The following is a 21,285-nucleotide window of genomic DNA, read 5'->3' on the forward strand; positions in this document are numbered from 1 at the left end:
TTTGTTAGCATTAGTTAATGAATTTTTGTTAATTAATAATGTTACGTTATGTAATGTTAACAAATGAAACGTCATTGTAAAGTGCTGTGGTACGACATTTATAATGGTAAAAAATATTTATTCATTAGAGAATTCTGGAAAAAAAAAAATTTCACCACAGTTTCGCCCCAAAAATTAAGCAACACAACTGTTTTCAACATTGCTAAAAATAAGAAATGTTTCTTGAGCATAAAATCAGCTTATAATGATTCTATTATAAAGGATACTGCAGACTGGAGTAATGATGCTGAAAATCCAGCTTTGCATCAGGAATAAATCACATTTTGAAATATATTCAGTCAGAAAACAATTATTTTAAATTGTAATAATATTTCACAATTTTACAGTTTTTTCTGTATTTTTATCAAACAAATGCAGCCTTGAAGAGCATATATAGAGACTTCTTTCAAAAACATAAATGTTATGACATGAATATGATTTTTTTCCATAATTTTTTCCATAGGTCCTTAATCAAGTAAATTTGTGACATTTACCACTTGAACTCATTTGTACAAATACTTTCTTTGCTGAAGCACAAATTTACGAAATACTATGTCTATATTTATTATTATTATTAATAATAATAAATTAGAAAACAGAAGCTTTTTCACTACTGGTCTGAGACTTTTTGGACCCCACTGTATATGCCATAAGAGAAAAAGTGAACTACATCTCTCATAAGCTGGTTTTTACTCCAAAAAGTGTAAGTGAGCAGCTGCCTTCGCAAAGTGCCACAACCTGCTTTGAATAAGGCATTACAGTCCTGTTCCTCAGAGATGGATGTGGCCATTACTCTCAGGAGAGCATCATTCTCAGTAAACAGGCCACATCCTGGAGAAAAAAAGGGCATAATGTTTTACGGCAGTGTTGTGTTATCTACTCGGAGTCTCCTGTACTTTAAAAAAACATTGTGCTTCAATAATCATCCATCAAATGCCCACTCATTCTTGATACACTATAACCTTTAAAAGTTGTAAAAAAAAAGTTGGAGGAGAAGCAGGAAGGCATAAAAAATATGTTTTACAGCCTTGCTAAAATGTACCTCATGTTCTCTCTCATCTCAGGTGTGGGACATCTTGGCCTAGTAACATTGTCAGGGACAGTCTCAAGTGGGAAGCTCCTCATGCTGTTCTGCGCTTTGAAAAATAGGACCTTGAGAACGAGCCATTAGTTTTGTAAGCCATTGAGGATCCCAGAGTGATGTTATAAAGACCATACTGAAAGAGATCCCACAGTCTCTGAGGCGTTTCGAAATAGTAGTGTAACGTTATTTGTCTGGAGTTTGAATGTATATACTCAGTCACGCCGTTTTGTTTCCAACAGGTGACAAATAATAGCCTCAAGATTCATTCACAGCTTGAGGGAAAGTCGTCGAATTGTTTCACCTTTTTAGTATGCAGAGCTTTCGAAGTGCACAATCAGGGACGCATTGTGTAAAAATAGCTGCTAAAATGTATAACAATAGTCTCGGTGGAAAAAGAAGCTGTTTTCTAAAGAGCATCCTGTTATTATTGTAAAGTATGAGGAATGAGGAACGGCATGGGCCCTCATTGACCCCTGATGTCCATCAAAAATAGAGGTGGTAGTTTGCTGGAGGGAGTGTGCATTCAGTCTCATTACAAACTCATTAGCATTCCGACTGCATTTGCTTTCAAACCTAATGAGATGCAGTACAGCTTGGGTTTTTTTTTTTTTTTATGGGGGGTGCAATGTTTATACTCATTTATCTGACCAATCTTAAATTTCCATCTTGGAAGTGCAAAGTGTTTCTAATTATTTGACCGCATCTATTAAGCTGAACGAAATGAGTCGAACAAAAATGGCCAACCTGGACCTAATCATCAATGGAATTTACAAAGGAGTAAATGGACATGGCAGTTATTCCTCAATATAAAATGACATCTTCACTCATACTTGTCTTTTGGGAGAAAAGTTATTAAGATCAAGGGCAATGGAGGATTTGATTTGATTGAAATGAAGAGGCCTAATCTCACTAATGTAATCTATCCAGCCTCAGACCCGCTTTCCACGTGTGTCACAGACACAGAATGACTTCATTTCCATTTAAGTGCCCAGCGTGGACTTGAAAATGATTGCCGTATCACGGCTGCGTGTTATGCCTCGCAGTGAGTGACATTCTCCAATCCATATTTCGTCAACACACCTCTTTTACTCATTCGGTTTGTGATTTACATTTGATTTCAGTCTCTGCTGGAATACTTTTATTGCCGTGCCCTTAGATCAAGCCCTGTTACTACTATTTTTATGAATAGATTTCAGTTGAAATTTGAACTATGTCAGAAAATGTGCCTTGACTCTAGAGTACCAGCTACTGAGTAATAGTGTCATTTACATTTATGCATTTGGCAAACACTTATCCAAAGGCATTGCATTATTAATATTATTATTATTGCATTAAACGTGAAGTTTTTACTAGTTGTTTTACCAGTTCATGCATCCCCAAAAGCTTGACCTGTGCTACATGAATATTAACCAATCGATGGCTACATTAAACACAATTCATCCAATCATTTTCCTCATGCCAGTAAGAGACACAAAGAGAAATCATTTAAAATAGAGCTAAAGATTGTATATATTTGATCTCAAATTAGCTGTTGAACTCAAATACATATTTTTTTAAATATTATAATATTTTAATAACAATTTTGTTAGAGTAATTTATTCCTGTGATGCAAAGCGGAATTTTCAGCAACATTACTCCAGTCTTCAGTGTCACATGATCCTTCAGAAATCATTCTAATATGATGAGTTGCTGCTCAAGAAACATTTCGTATTATTGCAGTGTTAAAAACAGTTGTGCTGCTTCATATTTTCTTAATACAATAGAAACCTGTTGTAACATTATAAATTACTTTCCTGTCAATTTTGATCATCAATTGAATGCATCATTGTTGAATAAAAGTATTAATAACAGTATTGCAATGTTTTAATTTGGTAAGTTGCCATCACACCTGCAGGATATTGATACTGTCAACTATGGGAAAATAAACCCTGAGCACCCTGAAGGGTTTATTGTGTGATAATGACTGGCTGTGTTCATGATCCCTTATGTATATCAGTTCTTACTGTATATTGGTTAATCTTGGTGTGAATGTAATCTGTCTATGAGGCCCATAATGTTAAAATTCTGATTTCATAAAACTGACATAACGAGCGTAAACAATGAACCTGTTTTTCATCCATATGCATTTTTGAGTAACACTTTATAAATATACAGTAATAAAGTACTTACAAATCATTTGCAAACTATTAGTGTAGTTAATGAATAGTTTGTATATTGTAGTCTCTACACTGTTCATATATTAATATAGCTATACAAACAGTGAGTTCTCATTTTCACTGAAATTAAACAAATTATTGTTGTCTAATTAGCTCATGTAGAGAGTTAGATAATGTTTATTTATGCTTTGTTAACAACTTATTAACTGTAAATAGTTCTCACTTTAGATTAGGTCACAGAAAATGGGAAAATATCATCAGTTAAATTAAGTTAAGGGGATAGAGTTTGTACAGTAGAAAAACTGTTAAGCCAATGGAAAGTTCCTGTAAACAACATGCCAACGTGTGTGTGTGTGTGTTTAATGTATTTGTAAATATTTATGATATTTATATTTAAATAATTAATGTCTATAAATGTTGGTTTAAAGCAGTTAAAAAAAAAAATTGTGAGCTAATCTAAACTGAGAACTATTTACTCCTAATAACACATTAATAATTCCTTTACGAGCTAATAATAATACAATAGTATTATTAATACAATAGAGATAATTAAACAATAATAATGTGTTAATTACAGTGACAATGAATGAAGAACTCACTATTTGTATATCGTCTATTATTATATTAACAATGTAGACTACATTAACTATAAACTAATAGTTTGTTAATGATTTGTAAGTACTTTATTACTGTATACAAGTGTTACCATTTTGTTGAGGTTTTTAAGTTATGTATAGTTAAGTTCAAAATTGTAATATTTTGGCAGGTGAATGTTTCTACGGATTCAAGGCGGATGTGTTTGTACATGTTTGTTCACTATCGTCATCTGTGCTAACCATTCAATTCCATCCCCCTGCAATTTGTGGGATCTCTAAAGCAGTTGCTAAGAGCTTTGAAAACACGCCTGGAAAAAAAAGCACCTGCTTTCTTGAAGATTTTCTTTCACAAAATGTCCATAAACAGTTATTTTTCATCTTTAATTCACAAACATAGTTGGCTTCAAGCAACAAAGGATTCCTCACCAAAGCCCTTTGGTGAAACCTCCCGTACAGTTCGGTCGGTGAGAATATAAACGCATGTTTTAAGCAAAACGATTAGCAACTGAACAGGGATATGCAACTCCATCAGGGCAATAATAAAAAGACCCAGCCAAAATTCTACAGGTTGTCACAGCGGTGCAAAAAGTCACATTGTTAGACAAGGTCTTCTTGTTCAAATTCTCATTGTCATGAAAATACCCCAGTACAAAATTTCAACAGTTGTCTCTCGTGTTACTGTACTGTATATTTGATCATTTCTGATAAACAGGATACGTTTTTTTGTGTGACAAACATCAGGGGTCTTTTACATGACTTCACATAGTTACAGGAAGAAGAGAGAGGGTCAGGAAAAGGTAAAGTGTGAGAAGTTTGACAACCAGTCGTGATAGCGTGTGCGTCAATTTCGGTGGCAGTCTACGAGTTCATCTCCATTCATCCTCGCGTCAATGATTCGTCTCCAAGCGAATCGTATTGCAGTGTCTCTGCGCTCTTAGGTTTGAGATGAAGTCTTAATCTGACAGGATGGCTTCAGAGCAATGTAACAGTGTATTTGATTTCATCCTAACATTTTCAAAAAAGACAAAGACAGTCATTAGTGTCAGCGATTGTGTGCTGTTGTTCTTTTTTTTTTTCTCTCTTGCAGTTTCTCCAGTTTTTTTTTTTTTTCAGTTTATCCATCATCTCCGGCAAACTTTAATTGACATAATACTGAGTAGAAAACCTTGTGGTTTCCTAAAAAAGGGAGTTTTGTTTTTTTCTTCCGCATCAAGGGAGCATTTCTTTTCAGCTGTCCTGTGTCCTCTGACAGACACTCAGGATTAGAGCCCCTGTTGAGAATGTCTTTGGGGCGAACGCGTTCCCCTCAGAGTGATGTAAGGCCCCGGGTGGCCAGCAGGGAGGGGATGAGAGATAGAAGAGCCAGCGGGAGAGTCTGGGCCGCGGGTGGGGGGCGGAGGGCCGTCTGGCGGGATTGCAGCTCCTCGCAAGAGTCACCCTGGCATTGGGTCTTCTCGCACAGTATGCCGCTGAAACCTGCCGGACACTGGCAGCGCTGGTGGTGGTGACACACACCGCCGTTCTGACAGCGCAGGAGAACATGGTCACACACTCGAGCTGTGGGGAGCAGAGAAAAAGAGAGGTGAACACACGTCGCTTTCCTCCCCTCGCCAGGAAACACTTTCCAGGGAAAAAAAGTGCATCCATCAGGATGATCATCAGGTTGCTGTGTGTGTGATTGTTTATGATGGGCGCTGGCGAGAGGCTCAGCGGTTACTTTTAAGGACACCACGGGGGATGTTAGTCCCACTGTAATATTGCAGAAGTGATATGATTAATCATAGAGTGGGTAGGTGGGATTTGGGGCAGGAAATATATCATTGTGTGACACATTTTTCAGTGTGTGACCAAAATCGCAAAACACCACTGCTGACTTTTGGCAAAAGTCTGGCATTAAGCTACCGGTGAAAGTCTAAATGCTGTTACTTACGTTGACTAGTCCTTTTATTATATGAAGGTTACAGCAAACACAATCAACATCTATAGTTTATGAACTGTTCATGCTTTGATGCTTCTGTAATTGAATCCATAATTGAATCATTTTGAAATAAAAAAAATAAACAAACCATATATAAGTTTTGAGTCCTCCCCCCCTCCAAAAGTCAAGTTCAAATTCAAGACAAACAGGGAATTGGTGTGCAATGAAATACACGCCATAATGCCAATCCAGCCCGAATTGCTCTAATCTCCCTTCCCTTGACCTGTAAACAGCCTCTTTAGTGGAAAAAAATAGGATTGCTATTCCATTGTACTTGCTTCAATTATCACGGAAAATATTTGCTTTGGGAGGAGAGACAGGACTATTTGCTCAGAAACGGAAAGTAATCACATGCTGCTTTCATTCAGATGAATTTCATCTAGGGTCTCCGAGAAGCAGGGACAGAATTGAGAGAGAAAAAAAGTACCAGCTATGAGCAGTAAGCCTGCTAAAAAAAAAAAAAACATTTAAAGCAGCCCAAGCTTAGGTTTAGCTGGTTTAGAACGGTTTCCCAGCCTGGCCAAGCATGTGATTAGTTGCTTTAATGTTATTATTAATATTTTAAACACAACAGTCTGATCAACAATGTAACTCTGTTCAACATCATAACTATCTGCTTAATTATTGGACAATGCATTGTTGGACTGTAGTAACTTTTTCACAGATCAGTCTTTTCTTTCCTAATGTGATGTATATTGAAGTGAAATGGCTTCTCAAGCAAGGGCTAGTTATTTTGGTTAAAGATTACGAGGACACATGAATTATATGAATAAAAAAAAAAAGTGATATGCACAGATAAATAATTTATAATAAACACTGCAATATTCCATAAAAAAAAGAATTGTCCATTTTGATGCTATTTTGATGCTATGTTCTCTGTTGTTTTTCTTTATTTCCTGATTGATTCTATCACGGGTTTCCTCTTATTTTATACTTCGGGGTACTAGCGCAATAGTATAATGTGCAATATATACAAATGTATTTGTATATACAAAAGAATATATATATATAGAGAGCTGATTTATAGATGGATTGAACTCATCCCATAACTGATGCACTTTGCACACTTATTGAACTGAACTGAATCAACACTGAACTGAATTCAGCTGAACAATGAACATTTATTGTTGTCTTTTTAGCGCTGCTTTACAGCAGAACGGAATCATTGAATTTTGCATCATTGAATCATTATTTTCCTGTTTATCACTGTAAAGCTGCTTTTAAACAATCTGTATTGTATGAAGCGGTACAGAAATAAAGGCGAGATGACTTAATCACAACTAAAGGGCACTGTTAGGCCTGACATGGCCATAAAAGGTTACTAGCATCAAACTGCTTTTTTTCAGTAGTTTTTCTTCACTATACTTGCAATTCCACTATTATATAAACAAACCGAAATAAATCACAGTATTCACTTTTAAGCATTTTAAGTGCTGAGGGCGATTTTAACACTGAAAATATCACTTTTTATATCATATCTCTCCACGAAAAGCCCATCTGGCATGGTTTAACGGGTGCTAAGAAAAGCTCAATGTCCATTTTGACTGACAACTCTAGAAAGATTTTGCTGGGATTTAAACTTTAAATCTCCAGGATTGAAGTTTACTTTGTTCACTATGTATGGGATTATCCAAATGCTGACAGGCCTCCAGAGGACCCTACAGAGCTATTGTCTTTCCAGCAGCATCTGTACCCAAGATTAGTTTTGAGCACAGGGTGCGGTTCAAGTGTACCCAGAAGACAGACTCGCTGCTGCTGCTTCTTTGACTGCTTCTTTCTTCAAATATACACACGTACTGGGGGAGCATTGAACACACACGCTCACGTCTGCCCCGGTCTTCATCTTCAGCGTGAAAAGACGTGCAAGGTCATCCGTCACATGTAGCGTACAGTGGGATGGATTGCATTTACACTTGTGTTGCGCTTTACCTTCTGACCTAAGGAAAAAAAAGAGGTGTGAACCCTGGCCGAGGTCTGTCTCTCCCTAGGAGACATATGTGCCGTATTGCACCTTCGTAGACTACAGTGACTTTTTCACACGCCAATGGAACAGAACAGGCAGCTCCCGACTTGAGCAATAGTGACGCACGTGTACGGCAGATCTATCCGTTCCCTGACAGGTCAGAGAAGAGGTTCAGTGGTCCTCATTGACATGAATAATCATAAAGTGCCATATTTGTCTGGGTTCTGTCACTTTGGTCTAGTTTATTCTTGGTTTTGTGACAGAGGCCTGACACTCCTGTATTTTCTTGTTTTTGAGCGCGCGGCTTCGTGCGCTCTCTTGTCTGTATCTCTTGTTTCACGTTTGGAGCGTGGTGTTCGGATGCCGGCACTCATGTCTAGTTTGGTTTTCGGTTCTGTGTCAGGATTCGGACATTCATGCTCTGTGTGTTTTGTCTTGTGTTGTGAGCACACAATGACAGTTTTTTTGGTATATCCAATTATTTTTTTCATTTTTTTTCGAAGTGTTGACAACTTAGTGTTAACTAATAATTGTTGCAAATTGGTACTATCAACAAAAAATGAGGACATTCCTGAAACTGGACGTCATTACACTACATCCTTATGCATCGCTTTCTGCCAGAACTTTTACAGGCTTTTCCCAAATCACGGAAGTGACCTCAACGTCCAGGTTAGCAGTAGCATAAGCCATCAGGCAGGTGTTATTTAAATAAACTCCTGATGTACTTACAAACTTTTCAATGCCTCGTTTTATGAGTACAGAACATATTTGTACTAGAAGTTTGGTACCATTCTGGGCATTATTAGTGGGGTAATTTACGAGATACAACTTTTGGATCCATTAGCGCCTGCACTAAGCCATTCGGCTGATATCTCTAAATAAGCTCTAACTTCAATAATGTGCAACCAAGGGGAAAAAAGCTTCTGGGGGTTTGACTCGAGGTTATGGTGCAAAGGACCCTAGGTTGAAATTACTCCGAACCATCCCTTTAATATTTTTGTGATCATAACTCTTTTTTTTTTCTTCTTTTTTTTTTTAGACCTATTTATCTAGCTGTCTGAACAATGCACACTTAGTTGCATTGTTTTTTCCCTGCAGAACAGAACAGACCTGCAAACCAATTGAAAAAATTCACTAACAGAATCAAAATAGAATATTGTGTCTGTTGCTTATCCTTACAAGCTATTTTAAGTTCCCATAAATCCTAAACTGCCTTTTGTTCATTTGATTTATTAGCATTAACTACTCTCTAACTCATAAACAATCCTCAGATGTATCTCAGTGCCCAGGTCCCTTTGACAATTCTTTTTTTTTGCCACTACTATTTTCTTCTATTTCTTACAATCTTTCTTATGGTTTGATAGATGGTTTCCCCACTGTATTCATCCGCTGAAGAGATTATCGAGGTGGTGTTCTGTTTAGTGCACATTCATTGATTTTCAGAAGTCTCTAAAATCAGTGCAATAAATCTACCACCATCTCATATATTCCTCACATCTTTCTCTCAGATACTTGAGACCGCTGGCCGCTTACTAACAGAAGGGTTGGACCTAGAAGATGTGGGTGTACAACAACCAGACAGATTCCCACAATCCCCTGTTTTGTTCTGCTTCTGGTCCTGACAGAAAAGAGACCACTCTCTGTCACTCACAATCAGCAGGGGTGGCGAAAATGAGAAGCCTTCAGTTTTTCAATCCTCTTTTCTTAAACACTCCATAAACATCAAAAGAGTTGTGTTTTGTGGCTTTTGGTTCATCCTTAAGCTTTGAGACCATCTAAATGTTAGTGACAAAATATATTTTACCAGCCTCTGAATAACATTAGCAACTATCAAATCGTACTTCATGGCCATGACTTTTAACTTTTATTTTTTACGTTTTCTGCATAAGCATCTCTTGTTATCAGCAAACTAACCACAGACGATGAGTCACACAAAATTGTTTCTCGGACTTCTTGTCTGTTGAGATTTGAGGCTAGACTGAAATCGCAGAGGAGATCAAACCAGAAACAAAGGCGTTTTGTTGGTATGAGGCGTAGGGGGGAAAAAAATCTGTGGTTGGTTGTTTTGCAGGCATTAAAACAAATGATTAATTTCTGAAAGTCTTACCTTGATTTCGGTTTGCAACTCCAAGTGAAGAAGCATTTGGCCGAACTTGATGAAATGAAAAATAAGAATCAATTTATTTCTAATTTAAACTATTTACAGTTATTCAGTATTATTTAATGATATAGTGCTCACAGCTGGCTTTCAGTTACTTCTGTCCAATTTATCAACAGACCTTCAATTAGGATGTTTATATCAAATAGTGTTATACATTTTAAAGCATCTTTATCGACTTGAAATACAAATGATGTTTATTACACCATTACGAGGGAATAACTTACCAGAGGTGACAAGATTGTTTGGGATACCTGGGGAAAAAGAAAGAACTCAGGTTAGCATCACTTACGTAAATTACATTTACAAATTACAGAAAAATGAGTCTGATAAATATGTTTAAACTGTGAGGCATCATGGCTACACAAATAAGAGTATATCTATAGGAGTATAGTCTTTTTCTTTTCTCTTTTACTAAATGCAAATCTAAACAAATTATGAAGAATATACCTGCATAAATTCTGTCTCTGAGAGAGAGTGAGAAATATGTAGCCTATCATATCACACATTTATTTTGTTTAAATATACATATCAAATAGTAGAACATGTGTATGATGTAGTATTTTAGTTTTTGATACATTTAATTTCCATTTCTTTCCATGGTAAATCAAGAAAAAAAGTATACACTGTGTTAATGAAACAAAACCCCATACAGTAATTGTACTAGACATGTGGGAAATGAATGGGGTAGAAAATAAATACTCTGAACACCAAGTGAATTTACACAAACTGAGAAAGTAAAAAAGTGTAAAGTTGTGCGCCGCTCTCCCCTATGCAGCCTGCCAGAGAGTTATATGTTTTTTTATTATTCATTAATTACTGTTAGTTAACACAATTTATTAAATGATTTGACTTTCCTATCCATCAGAATCTTTTTTTTATATTCTTATTTTCAACCATCAACTATTATGACAGGCCTGACATTTCAAACCGTTGCACCTACGTGCAGCTCTCCAGTCAGTCTATAGGACACTGTTCAAAGAATAATATCTCAGCACGCTACGGCTGAAAAACCACAGACCACCGAGGTGGTTTACACTTTATGTATTCTCCAGTGTTTTCAGCACAATGCTTGACTAGCAACAGTCACTAACAGCTATTTCATCGCCACATTATGTCTAGCCCTCATAAGATTTCAGACTCAGACGTGGTTGAATTCTTGCGTTCAGCTCTCACGGCACATCATAGGCCTCATTACAGCGGTAGCGACTCAAGGCTAATTGGGAATTCTGCTCACCTGAGCTATGAATGACAAGTCTGGAAAACAGGAAGAAGTGGACAGCTGGTAGAAGAGCTCAGTGTGCATTGATTAAACCAACGCACATTTTATTTATCACAAAAGTACCAAAACACACATAATTCTTAGCTTCTCGAGCACCTGTTCTTCCCACATGGGACACAACAAGAGCACAGAATTGAAAATCCGCCTCTGCACGCATAAGATCAAGATCTTAAGGTTCTGCCTGGTTAAGGCTGGCACACATGTATTAAAAGTATTTCAGGCGTTTTTTTTTTGCAGTAGAATGCTGCTGTATGCAATGCTAATATAACATTTGTGCATAAAGGAATATGATAAATCCAACAAAACAATTCTATCATGTGGTTTGACATTATCATTCTATTCATTTCTGCCATTGCTTGTGATGATGTGGCATCGGCAACCACTCATTATAATCAGAAAGTTATAGAGATTGTCCACAGTCAGAGATGGGTTAATTATGTTTTTTCCTGCATATTTGCTGTCCGAAATCTAAAAGATAAATTAAAAGTAAAGCATACACCATAATCCATAAAAAGTTCATTTAATAAATACACTCAAAACATTATGATCAGTCACAGGTGAAGTGAACAAACGTTGATCATCTCCAAACAAGGCCATATATTAAGCTCTGGGTAGATTAGATGATAAGCAAACAATCAGTTCTTGTAATCAGTGATGGATGCAGGAGAAATGGGCAGGAATAAAGATCTGGCAAGGCGACTGGATCAGAGTATCTCTGAAATGGCAAGGCTTGTGGGTTGTTCCCAGTCAGCAGTCGTGAAAATTTACCAACAGTGTCCGAAGAAGGACAAACCACAAACCGGCAACAGGGTGTTGCCGATCCACGAGAGCAACGAAGCCTTTCCCATCTGGTCCAAGCCAACAGAAGGTCTACTGTGGCACAAGTCACACAAAGTTTTAATGATGGTTATGGGAGGAATGCGTCACAACACACAGCGCATCGCACTCTGCTTCGGGGGCCTTGTAGAGTCCATGCTGTGGTGGGTCGGCACTGTTTTGGCAGCACGTGGAAGACCAATTAGGCAGGTGGTCATAATGTTTTGGCTCATCAGTGTATATTATAAAAAAAAAAAAAACACTGATGAATTTCTTTAAATATTATTTATTTTTAGTCCACTTCTTTAAATTTAGATGCAAAGTTCAAATTTAAATCAAATTCAGGAAGCGAAGAGGAATTTAAAAGGCATTCTCATTTCTCCGCTTTGATGATTAGCAAATCATTTTTTGATGGTGCAAAAAATAAATGTTCACCCATTACCTAGTGTACCCCATGGCCTTTTTTATACATAGAGAGATCTCCTCTTCTCTGTCTGGCAGTAGCGTGCTGGTGTAAAGTCACAGCAGGACACGTTCTCTTTCACACGCAATGTCCCTTCCTGACTCTCTAAGCCCATCCCACCAGACAAAGACATGGATTTCAATTTCTGCTGAATTATTAGACGCGTGGCCACATGCAGCTATATATCACTGCACGAGGAGGCTCCTGCCTACCATGAATCTTAACATAGAGATAAATTGCTTGTGTGATTACAGCAGAAGACTTGATGACAGATGAAAGCCATTACAGCTTAATTAAATTCTGCACTTTCATCAAATTTATCTTTATGCGAGAGCCATATGTTTCATAACCTCACATGTAATACGAGCTGCGTAGAAGTGGCGTGTCGCTGCGATCGTGATCATTTGCAGGGAAGGGGGACGATGCAACAGTCGAAGGCTATTGATTTTTTTTTAAAAACCTGCAGGGGCAATAATGTTATTTTGATTTCATATGCAAGCCTGTTGCATTGTGAATTTCTTGCCAAAACAGGTGCTAATATTGCTTTTGATATAGGTGGGCCTTGGTTTCCTCTGTTGGGCACAGATGTGTCCTGGTATTGGGTTTTTAATAACTTGCTGTCAGTCTGAGCTTTGCCCCTGCATTATGAGGGCCTTTATAACATGGGGAAAGGCTAGGACGATATTAAAGGCTTTCAAAAGCATGTATACTCACTCACACACACACACACACACACACACACACACACACACACACACACACACACACACACACACACACACACACACACACACACACACACACACACACACACACACACACACACACACACACACACACACACACACACACACACACACACACACACACACACACACACACACACACACACACACACACACTCTCTCTTCAGGTGCACTAGATCTAATACAGCCATAAAAGATCATGCATGCATTGCTGCACAGTGTTGAGAATGCAAAACAGAATATTCATAAACCGAAATGTCGCAGCTGCCTTCCACCTCGTGATGCAGCATACCATAAAATGTCCTTTGCTTGTGTCTGCATAAGTATATGGCTTGTGCTTGATGGTAGTGACTTAGTTTTGAGTGGACCTGCACTGAGGGGGCCAGAGGGTTCTCCTCCCACCATCTGGACAGTGCTGAGCCTCTCGCTGTCCCTGAGCTACAGTTACTGACTTCATTAGATTTATTAGGGCAATGAGCCCCCTGCCTTGGGCCGAGAACTTAACAGATGTGCCACCACTCAATGCCAAGAGAGCTAAGAAGCTAAAGAAGAGGATGACTTCTAGCTCTCAATTTTCAGAAAAGCAACAAAAAGTCCCCAACATAACATTTTAAAGTTTATACCAGAAACTTTTTGTCTTAAGAGGCAAGGGAGGCAGTGTCTACTCTAGAAAATGGATGTATATATTATATTACAATTCTAGAAAATGGATGTATATATTATATTACAATGTGGATTATATTATATTATATTATATTATATTATATTATATTATATTATATTATATTATATTATATTATATTGAACACTGCTCGGCTAAAAACAGTTCTTCTAATCCCAATTGATAGAGTGTGTAGCTTTTTATTTCTTAAACAACCATAGGAAGACACATCATGGCCATATTCCAGGATGTCAATGTCAAGATTCATCAGGCTCAAACTGTAGAAGAATGGTTGGGAGGGAGCATGAAGAATCATTTTCACACATGAATTAGCACCTCTGTGTCCAGGCCTTAAGTTCATTGAAAGTCTTTGAGATGTGCTGGATTAGACTTCACAGAGTGCTTGACTCTTGCATTGCCAATACAAGATCTTGACCAAAAATGAATGCACCTCTTGATGGAAATAACATCACAACATTTATTTCCATCAAGAGGTGCATACATCTTTGGTCAAGATCTTGTATTGACACAAACTCCTGCGCCACAAACTTTTGGGTCTTCAGCTGCGCTTTGTCCCTCAACCCCTTCGGCTCCGTCAGGCTCCGCCTTCCCTCCGGATCTGCCATGGTCTATAGTTTCACCGGCTCCACCTCAGTCCTCTGGCACCTTGGTTCCCCCTCGGATCCATTGTGCCGGTTGTTCTCGTTGGCTCTTCAGCGCCGCCTGGGTCTCTGCAATCTCCTTCTCAGTCTGTCATCCCCCTGATTTTGCCTGCCAAGTCTCCACCATGGCTTCTCCCTCCCTTGACATCCTGGCTGTGCTCTGGGTTTCCACCTGGCTCCTCCCACCATCACGTCCTCCTGCATCCTACCCTTTGGTCAGCACCTTGTCCTCCTCCAAAGCCCCCATGCTCAATCAGACTTCCTACGGCGCGAGGACGAACCTTCTTGGAGGGGGAGCTACTGTAATGGTCTCAAGTCTGTTTTGGTTTCGTTTTCATATGGTTTCCTATGCTGCTTTTCCTGAGTTCTGTTTGGTGGTCAGTTTTTGTGGTTTCTGATTGGATTACGTTCACCTATTTTTCCTTGTTATCTCTGTGTATTTATACCTATCCTCTGTTCTAGTAATCTAGTAATTCTCCTGCGTCATGCGATTTGTGCAACCAAGTGAATAAAAAAGATAACTGAATATAAATAAAATAATATATATACAGTATATATAAACATTTTAAACTTAACTTGTTTCAGCCACTTGTCAAGGAAATATTTCTCATTTTTGTTTAATTTAACTTGAAGTACCAACACACTGTAGTAATAAAATATGTTATAAAACACTGATTTCAGAAGCCCACCATTTGCTACTGGTTTATACGCATGCAGCCTACAGGCTTATTGTTGGTCTTTTGTTGTTGCTGTTGTTGCTCTGAAAGTAAAATGTCATTTGGAACAGGACTGAAAAGGTCACGTTTTGGTGCTTGATGGAGCACTATGCTTTCCCATGAGTCATGTCGAGAGAGAGATGGCAGGATGTACTCACAGATATTGGCAGTACCCTTGGGGATGGGCAGGTAGGAGCCCATGCTCCAGGCTCGGCCCTGGAAGTGTCTCTTGCAGCGTGCACAATCCGGCCCCGTGGTGTTGTGTTCACACTCGCAGCCCAGCTTCCCTTTGTCAAAAACACAGCTGTTGGCATGGAGATTGCACTTGCACCTAGCAGGATGGAGAACAAAACATCATAATAAACGGAAAATGTCAGCCCAGGCTACTGTTTCTATGTTGGTGGCGGGAACAAAGAACCAGACACAACGTTTGACGTCGTATACGAATCGTGATATTAATTTCTTTGCGATGGGTTCGGAGCCTCTTAGTGGCATATCCATTACAAACTCCAACCTTTAACGTAGGCTTCCCATGATGCTGCGGAAGAGAGCTTCATTATGCCGTTAAAAACAGAGCTCATTTGACTGTGCCCCTGCGGAGATACTGAATAGAAGCGTGGGTCACATCTGTGACACAAAAGCAGAATGAAAGCCTCTCAGTGGTTGGGCTTTAACATTGGAAAAGGGAAAGAATAAAAGAAGTGGAAAGTCTATCGACACTAACAGCACCTCTTCAAAGTTCCTCTGATGTCTGCTGGGAAAGAGATTTTAACAAAGAGTCACCGTTGTTTCAGAGTGTTTAGAGAGCATTAAATGTAGGAGGAATTCAGGCTCTCTGAAGGTTGGAGTTTATGTCAAAACAAGGATGCCTTCCAAGAATTTTTATTTTATATGAAGGCGCGTATGTGTAGTTACTCATCCCAAATTCCTAGTTAAAACAAAGAGAGCTTCAGAGACACTCTGCGATTGCGGATGATTATCTTAGCTGCCACTCGAGATGAGTGGTCTCACTTTCCATATCTACTCTAAATATAATTTGCAGTCATTGATTTTGCCAGGAGACAAAAGGTTACAACCGTGTTGTGTACTTCTGACCTCCGCCTCCCAGTGTGATGGGCAGCGGTTAATGAGATCATTGAGCATTCTGGATATGCTACACCTCTCTGGAGGCTTTGTGTTCGGTATGATATCAAGGCAGTATTTGTTTTTCTGCAGTGCGTTCAAAGGAGGACTTTTGCTCTTTGGAGAACCGCGGCGGTGAGGATATGTGGCTACCTCCTGCTGTGAACTCGAGACAGACGTGTTACAGAAATACATCCATTCCAATTGACTTTCTACTTTTCATGACATTACACATTAATGATTAATAACTGCGGGAAAACAACAGAAAAATACTCTAATTTAAGCTTTCATGATGATTAACGTCAAATGGAGCTACAGAAAATGCTTTTGCCTGCATTGACTGTGATGGACCCGTTAAATGTTGTTAATGTAAGAGTATTATTATTTTTTGGTAAAATAAAGCATTCAGTATTATCATGTAGTGAACTTCTGTGTATGGTTTGGCATTGATATGAATAGGCTGCTTTCCAATTTTGCCATTACGGAAGTGCACTGATTCATTGGCTCTCTGGAGTATCATAAAAGGTAGTCAATTAAATCTCTTCCATATCTCTAATCTGTGGATGTATCTAACTGCCCTTCATCTAGATAGTAAAATTCCCTAAAGTGGTGTGCTTTGAGATCTGACCCTCGGGTTAATTAAAAACCAGCCGAAACTGGATCATCAAGCCGATGTCACGAAGTTCAGTGTATCCGCGGCGCAGCGGCAAGGGACGTGATGCTTTTGCCGTTGGCATTGTCATATTGAAATTGGAGGGACCGTTGAATATCATTCTGCGGGTGCCGCTGGGAGAACGCCTGGCACGGCAACCGTTTGTGCTGGCAGAAAGATGAAAATCCATTTAATAATTCTTTATTGGCCTTTTTTCTTCTAGCTCTCCCAGAGTGGGCTTTGGCCATTATCTAAGAGTGGCACCACTCAGTGACTCATTTAACTCCACTCTCCTCCCTCCTGTTATGAATCCAAGACGTAAGTGTTTTGCTGTGCGCACTCACTCTCTAAAGATATGGCTCAGGGCGTTATGCTGAGCGGCATTGTCTATGAGGTGTAGTTCATAACTCATATTCATGAATTTTTGCCACAAAGGGACTTCTTTTCACTATTTGAATAAATGTGAGAAATGCTTTTGAATAAAAATAATCTACCCCTCTTTTTTAACGTTTTAACAGAAGACGTGCGTGGCTTACGTTATGAAATCATATGATGCAAGGCTGTCTAAACGTTAGTTCTCACACAAAGGCGTCTACACTCCCATGCCCTATTACTATGAAACATAGCAACATCTGAAATATATTGTCTGTCTTCAGAGTAGAAAGCAGACTTTCATGTCAGTTCCTCTTGCTATGTTTCATCCTGACCTTGGTTTCTACTGGAACGTGTTTTCCTTTGGCAGTCTCTCCCATTTTCCATTTGCTCTATGTTTGAGTTCCCTATACATCAATGCATTGCACAGTATTTAAGAAACACCCAATACTAAAATGCATCATTTCTTAATTTGCCAGTAGCCAAATCACCCTGTAGCCCAAGACTGGTTGCCCACTGAAGCTAAGCAGGGTTGAGCCTGGTTAGTACCTGGATGGGAGACCTCCTGAGAAAACCAGGTTGCTGCTGTTAGAGGTGTTAGTGAGGCCAGCAGGGGGCGCTCATCCTGTGGTCTGTGTGGGTCCTAACGCCCCGGTATAGTGACAGGGACACTATACTGTAAAAGAGGACCGTCCTTTGGATGAGACGTTAAACCAAGGTCTTGACTCTCCGTGGTCATTAAAAATCCCAGGATGTCCTCCGAAAAAGAGTAGGGGTGTAACCCCGGCATCCTGGACAAATTTGCCCCTTGGCCTCTGTCCATCATGGCCTCCTAATCATCCCTATATGGCTTCATCACTGTCTCCTCTCCACCAGTAAGCTGGTGTGTTTGGTGGGCGTTATGGCGCACTATAGCTGCCGTCGCATCATCCAGGTGGATGGGGCACATTGGTGGTGGTTGAGGAGATTCCCCCCTTCCATATGTGAAGCGCTTTGAGGTCCCAGAAAAAGCACTATATAAATGTAACAAATTAATTAATGCAATTGTAGTTTTTTGCCTGGTCCCAAATAGCATGTAATATGGGAACTCTGCTGTCTTTATGCCAATATATCTTTTCTTAGCATCTTTGATATTTTTTATTATTATTATACTCCATATCTTTTATAAAGAAAGCAAATTACAGAAGCTATTGTGTGACAATTTGTCCATTATTGTTATTGTGCTTGAATACCATAAGTTTATCTCTGAAAAAATGCTGTGTTATATTGCCGTGTTATTACTTAATGGCCTCTGCAAATGAAACTAAATAACAGAGTTATTTTCAAGCTGAAGTGCATTTCAGGCTCATCTCAGTCCTGCTGTTTACTATCAACTGTCAGCCTTATCTTGTATTGTTTGCAAATGCCTAAGGCTACGAAGGCTGTAATGTGAAGTCTTATCAAGCTAAGTTAATTGTTAAAAGATGAGATCATATTACATTTGGATGCAAATGAAAGGTGTACATTGTAATTTATTAAAATGTTTTGCCCAAATAAATAAATACCCAGCTAACAAAAATATGTTCTAAGAGCATGCTAATGTTCATATTAAACATTTAAAACATTATTTCTATATGTTCCCAACATTAAGGAAACATTACAAAAGGGGTTCCTATGATGCATATTTTTTGTCTTCATTATCATTGACGAAAAAAACAAAACTTTGTTAATAAACATTTTCTTCAGCAATTTTGTTGACGAGTCTCTCACTTTTAAATGTGTTCCTTTTCCTCGTGCACATTTACATTTCCCCTTCTCCTATTCTCACTTGTGTTTACTTCTCCGCTTGATGCGGCTTGTCGCTCAACAGAAAGCTGTTAGGGCAGATGTCGGGAGCCAGGCAGGTTCTCCAGTAACTAAGGTTAGTAGACTGTACAAAAGCGAGTGAACCTTCAGCTACATCTGTGAAGTTCAGGAAGATGGACAGGTTCAGGGTTTCTCTCACCTTCCTTTTTGATGAGAAGGCTGTCAGATGTCTCTGTGTCTCCACTAGAGTTTACATTTGGAGTCCAAGTCTGCTTCTCACTACAAAGACATCTAAGACTCTTCTAATCCTCAAGGCCAGAAGGTGAAGAAAGTTTCCAGGGGTCAAACAGCATGAGTAAAACTTTTTACAGACACTGGTAAAGTTTCCTTACTGTACATGCTCAAAATTATTCCAAGAACAATATTTAAGTTCAGCTACATTTTTGTTTTTGTTTAGAAGTTATGCAGGCTTCTGCTGCTCAGGATAAACTTTAGTGAAGGGCTTCACGAGGTCATGCGATATTTCCATAAGATGACCCGATTCATGTAAATATAATTATTATACTGGCATGCCTGTATTCATCCTCCTAATTTTAAAAATCACTATAGCAGCTAACAAGGAACATTCTCAGGACTTTGGCTAACATTCTGGCAAGATTCTCTCGAAGGTATATAAATACTTCAAGTAACATTAATAGAATTTGTTGTTCAAAGTTATCTGGTCTTTATTAAAGTTATCAAAACTTCAACGCAAATACATTAAATATCATTCATGGAAGTTTGTTTCTGAAACGTTTTCATTGGATGTTCATCTAACATTTTTTTTTAAATGTTACTACTTTATGAGAACAAAATTAAAGTTCCCATAATGTTTGCAAAATGATACATAAATATTTATAAACCACTGTAGTCATGGCTTACTTTTATGATGGATGAATGTGCTTTTTGGATTACAATGCCTTTACAAAGCTGGGAAGAGCCAGGATATTTTTTTAATATGACTTTTAAGAAAGTCATATACACCTATGGCTTGAGGGTGAGTAATTGATGGGATAATTTTCATTTTTGGGTGAACAATTCCTTTAAGTCACAGTAAAACTGATTGATGAAATATTGATTAAATTTAGATATTTTCATCAAAAGACAAAAACTATGACTAAAACAAAAAAAATGTGTAAAAATAACACTGTATATGACCATGGACATTAGACTGTCTATCTATTATGTCAAGCTGTCACCCACCATATAATAGCAGCTCCAGTGAAATACCACAAGCTTAGCCTATGTTATTTCTTTATTCAGTTTTACATGATACTACAGCAAATGCATAAGGATCACAATTGCATTTTGACATGCCCAGTGCCTCGGGTGTACTGAAACTTCAATAATGATCCTAAAAGTCATGGCCACATTATTCACCATTGTGATGCTGCTGAAATGCGGATTCCTATTAGGACTGACTGACTCTGCGCGGTGGCCAATTTCCTCACTCATCTGGGTGGAATGTAATACATCTCAGGCAAATTGTTTGTGTCTCACCTCAAAATGTAGTCGACCCTAGAGGGGCTCTCCAGATTTCAGGGGAAATATTAGGAATTCATCACAGCGTAATTCGCCTACTCCGATTATTCCACTGCAACCAAATCCGATTTGAATTTGTGGCACTCTGGTTGGCATTGCTGGGAGCAACGCCTGCAATTTGTTTCGACGACAGCCCCTATTATAGAGCATTTACTCTGATCTGCATGAATATTATGCTAATAAGGGACTCCGTCCCATCCCTGCTTTGATCAAACACAACCTCTTCCTCATCTTCAAAGCTGCTTGGATAAACAGTGAAGTGGGGACACCGCACATGTGGAAGTATGTGATAAAGTGCTGTGATTATTGATAAATATAGTGGTGGAACGGTTTCTGGAAAATGGGGAATTAAATGGTGCGTAAATATAATAAAAAAGACTGACGTTAATGTGTTTTTCAATCTAATTTGATCAGCATATGCATCTGTATTCATATTCACATAAGATCTGTTAA

General features: G+C 38.6%; 1 protein-coding gene across 1 annotated transcript in view; it reads right to left on the reverse strand.

Moving 5' to 3' along the window:
• Positions 1–4,237: 4,237 nt before the first annotated feature.
• Positions 4,238–21,285, reverse strand: part of ntng1b (netrin g1b) — a 54,469-nt gene continuing 37,421 nt past the window's right edge. The window contains 4 exon segments of the mRNA XM_079611658.1: positions 4,238–5,432; positions 9,924–9,968; positions 10,202–10,228; positions 15,479–15,651. Coding sequence (XP_079467784.1) covers positions 5,182–5,432; positions 9,924–9,968; positions 10,202–10,228; positions 15,479–15,651 — 496 coding nt within the window. The 3' untranslated portion in view covers positions 4,238–5,181.

This window comes from Phoxinus phoxinus (assembly GCF_949152265.1).
Source record: "Phoxinus phoxinus genome assembly, chromosome: 5".
Taxonomy (NCBI): Eukaryota; Metazoa; Chordata; class Actinopteri; order Cypriniformes; family Leuciscidae; genus Phoxinus; species Phoxinus phoxinus.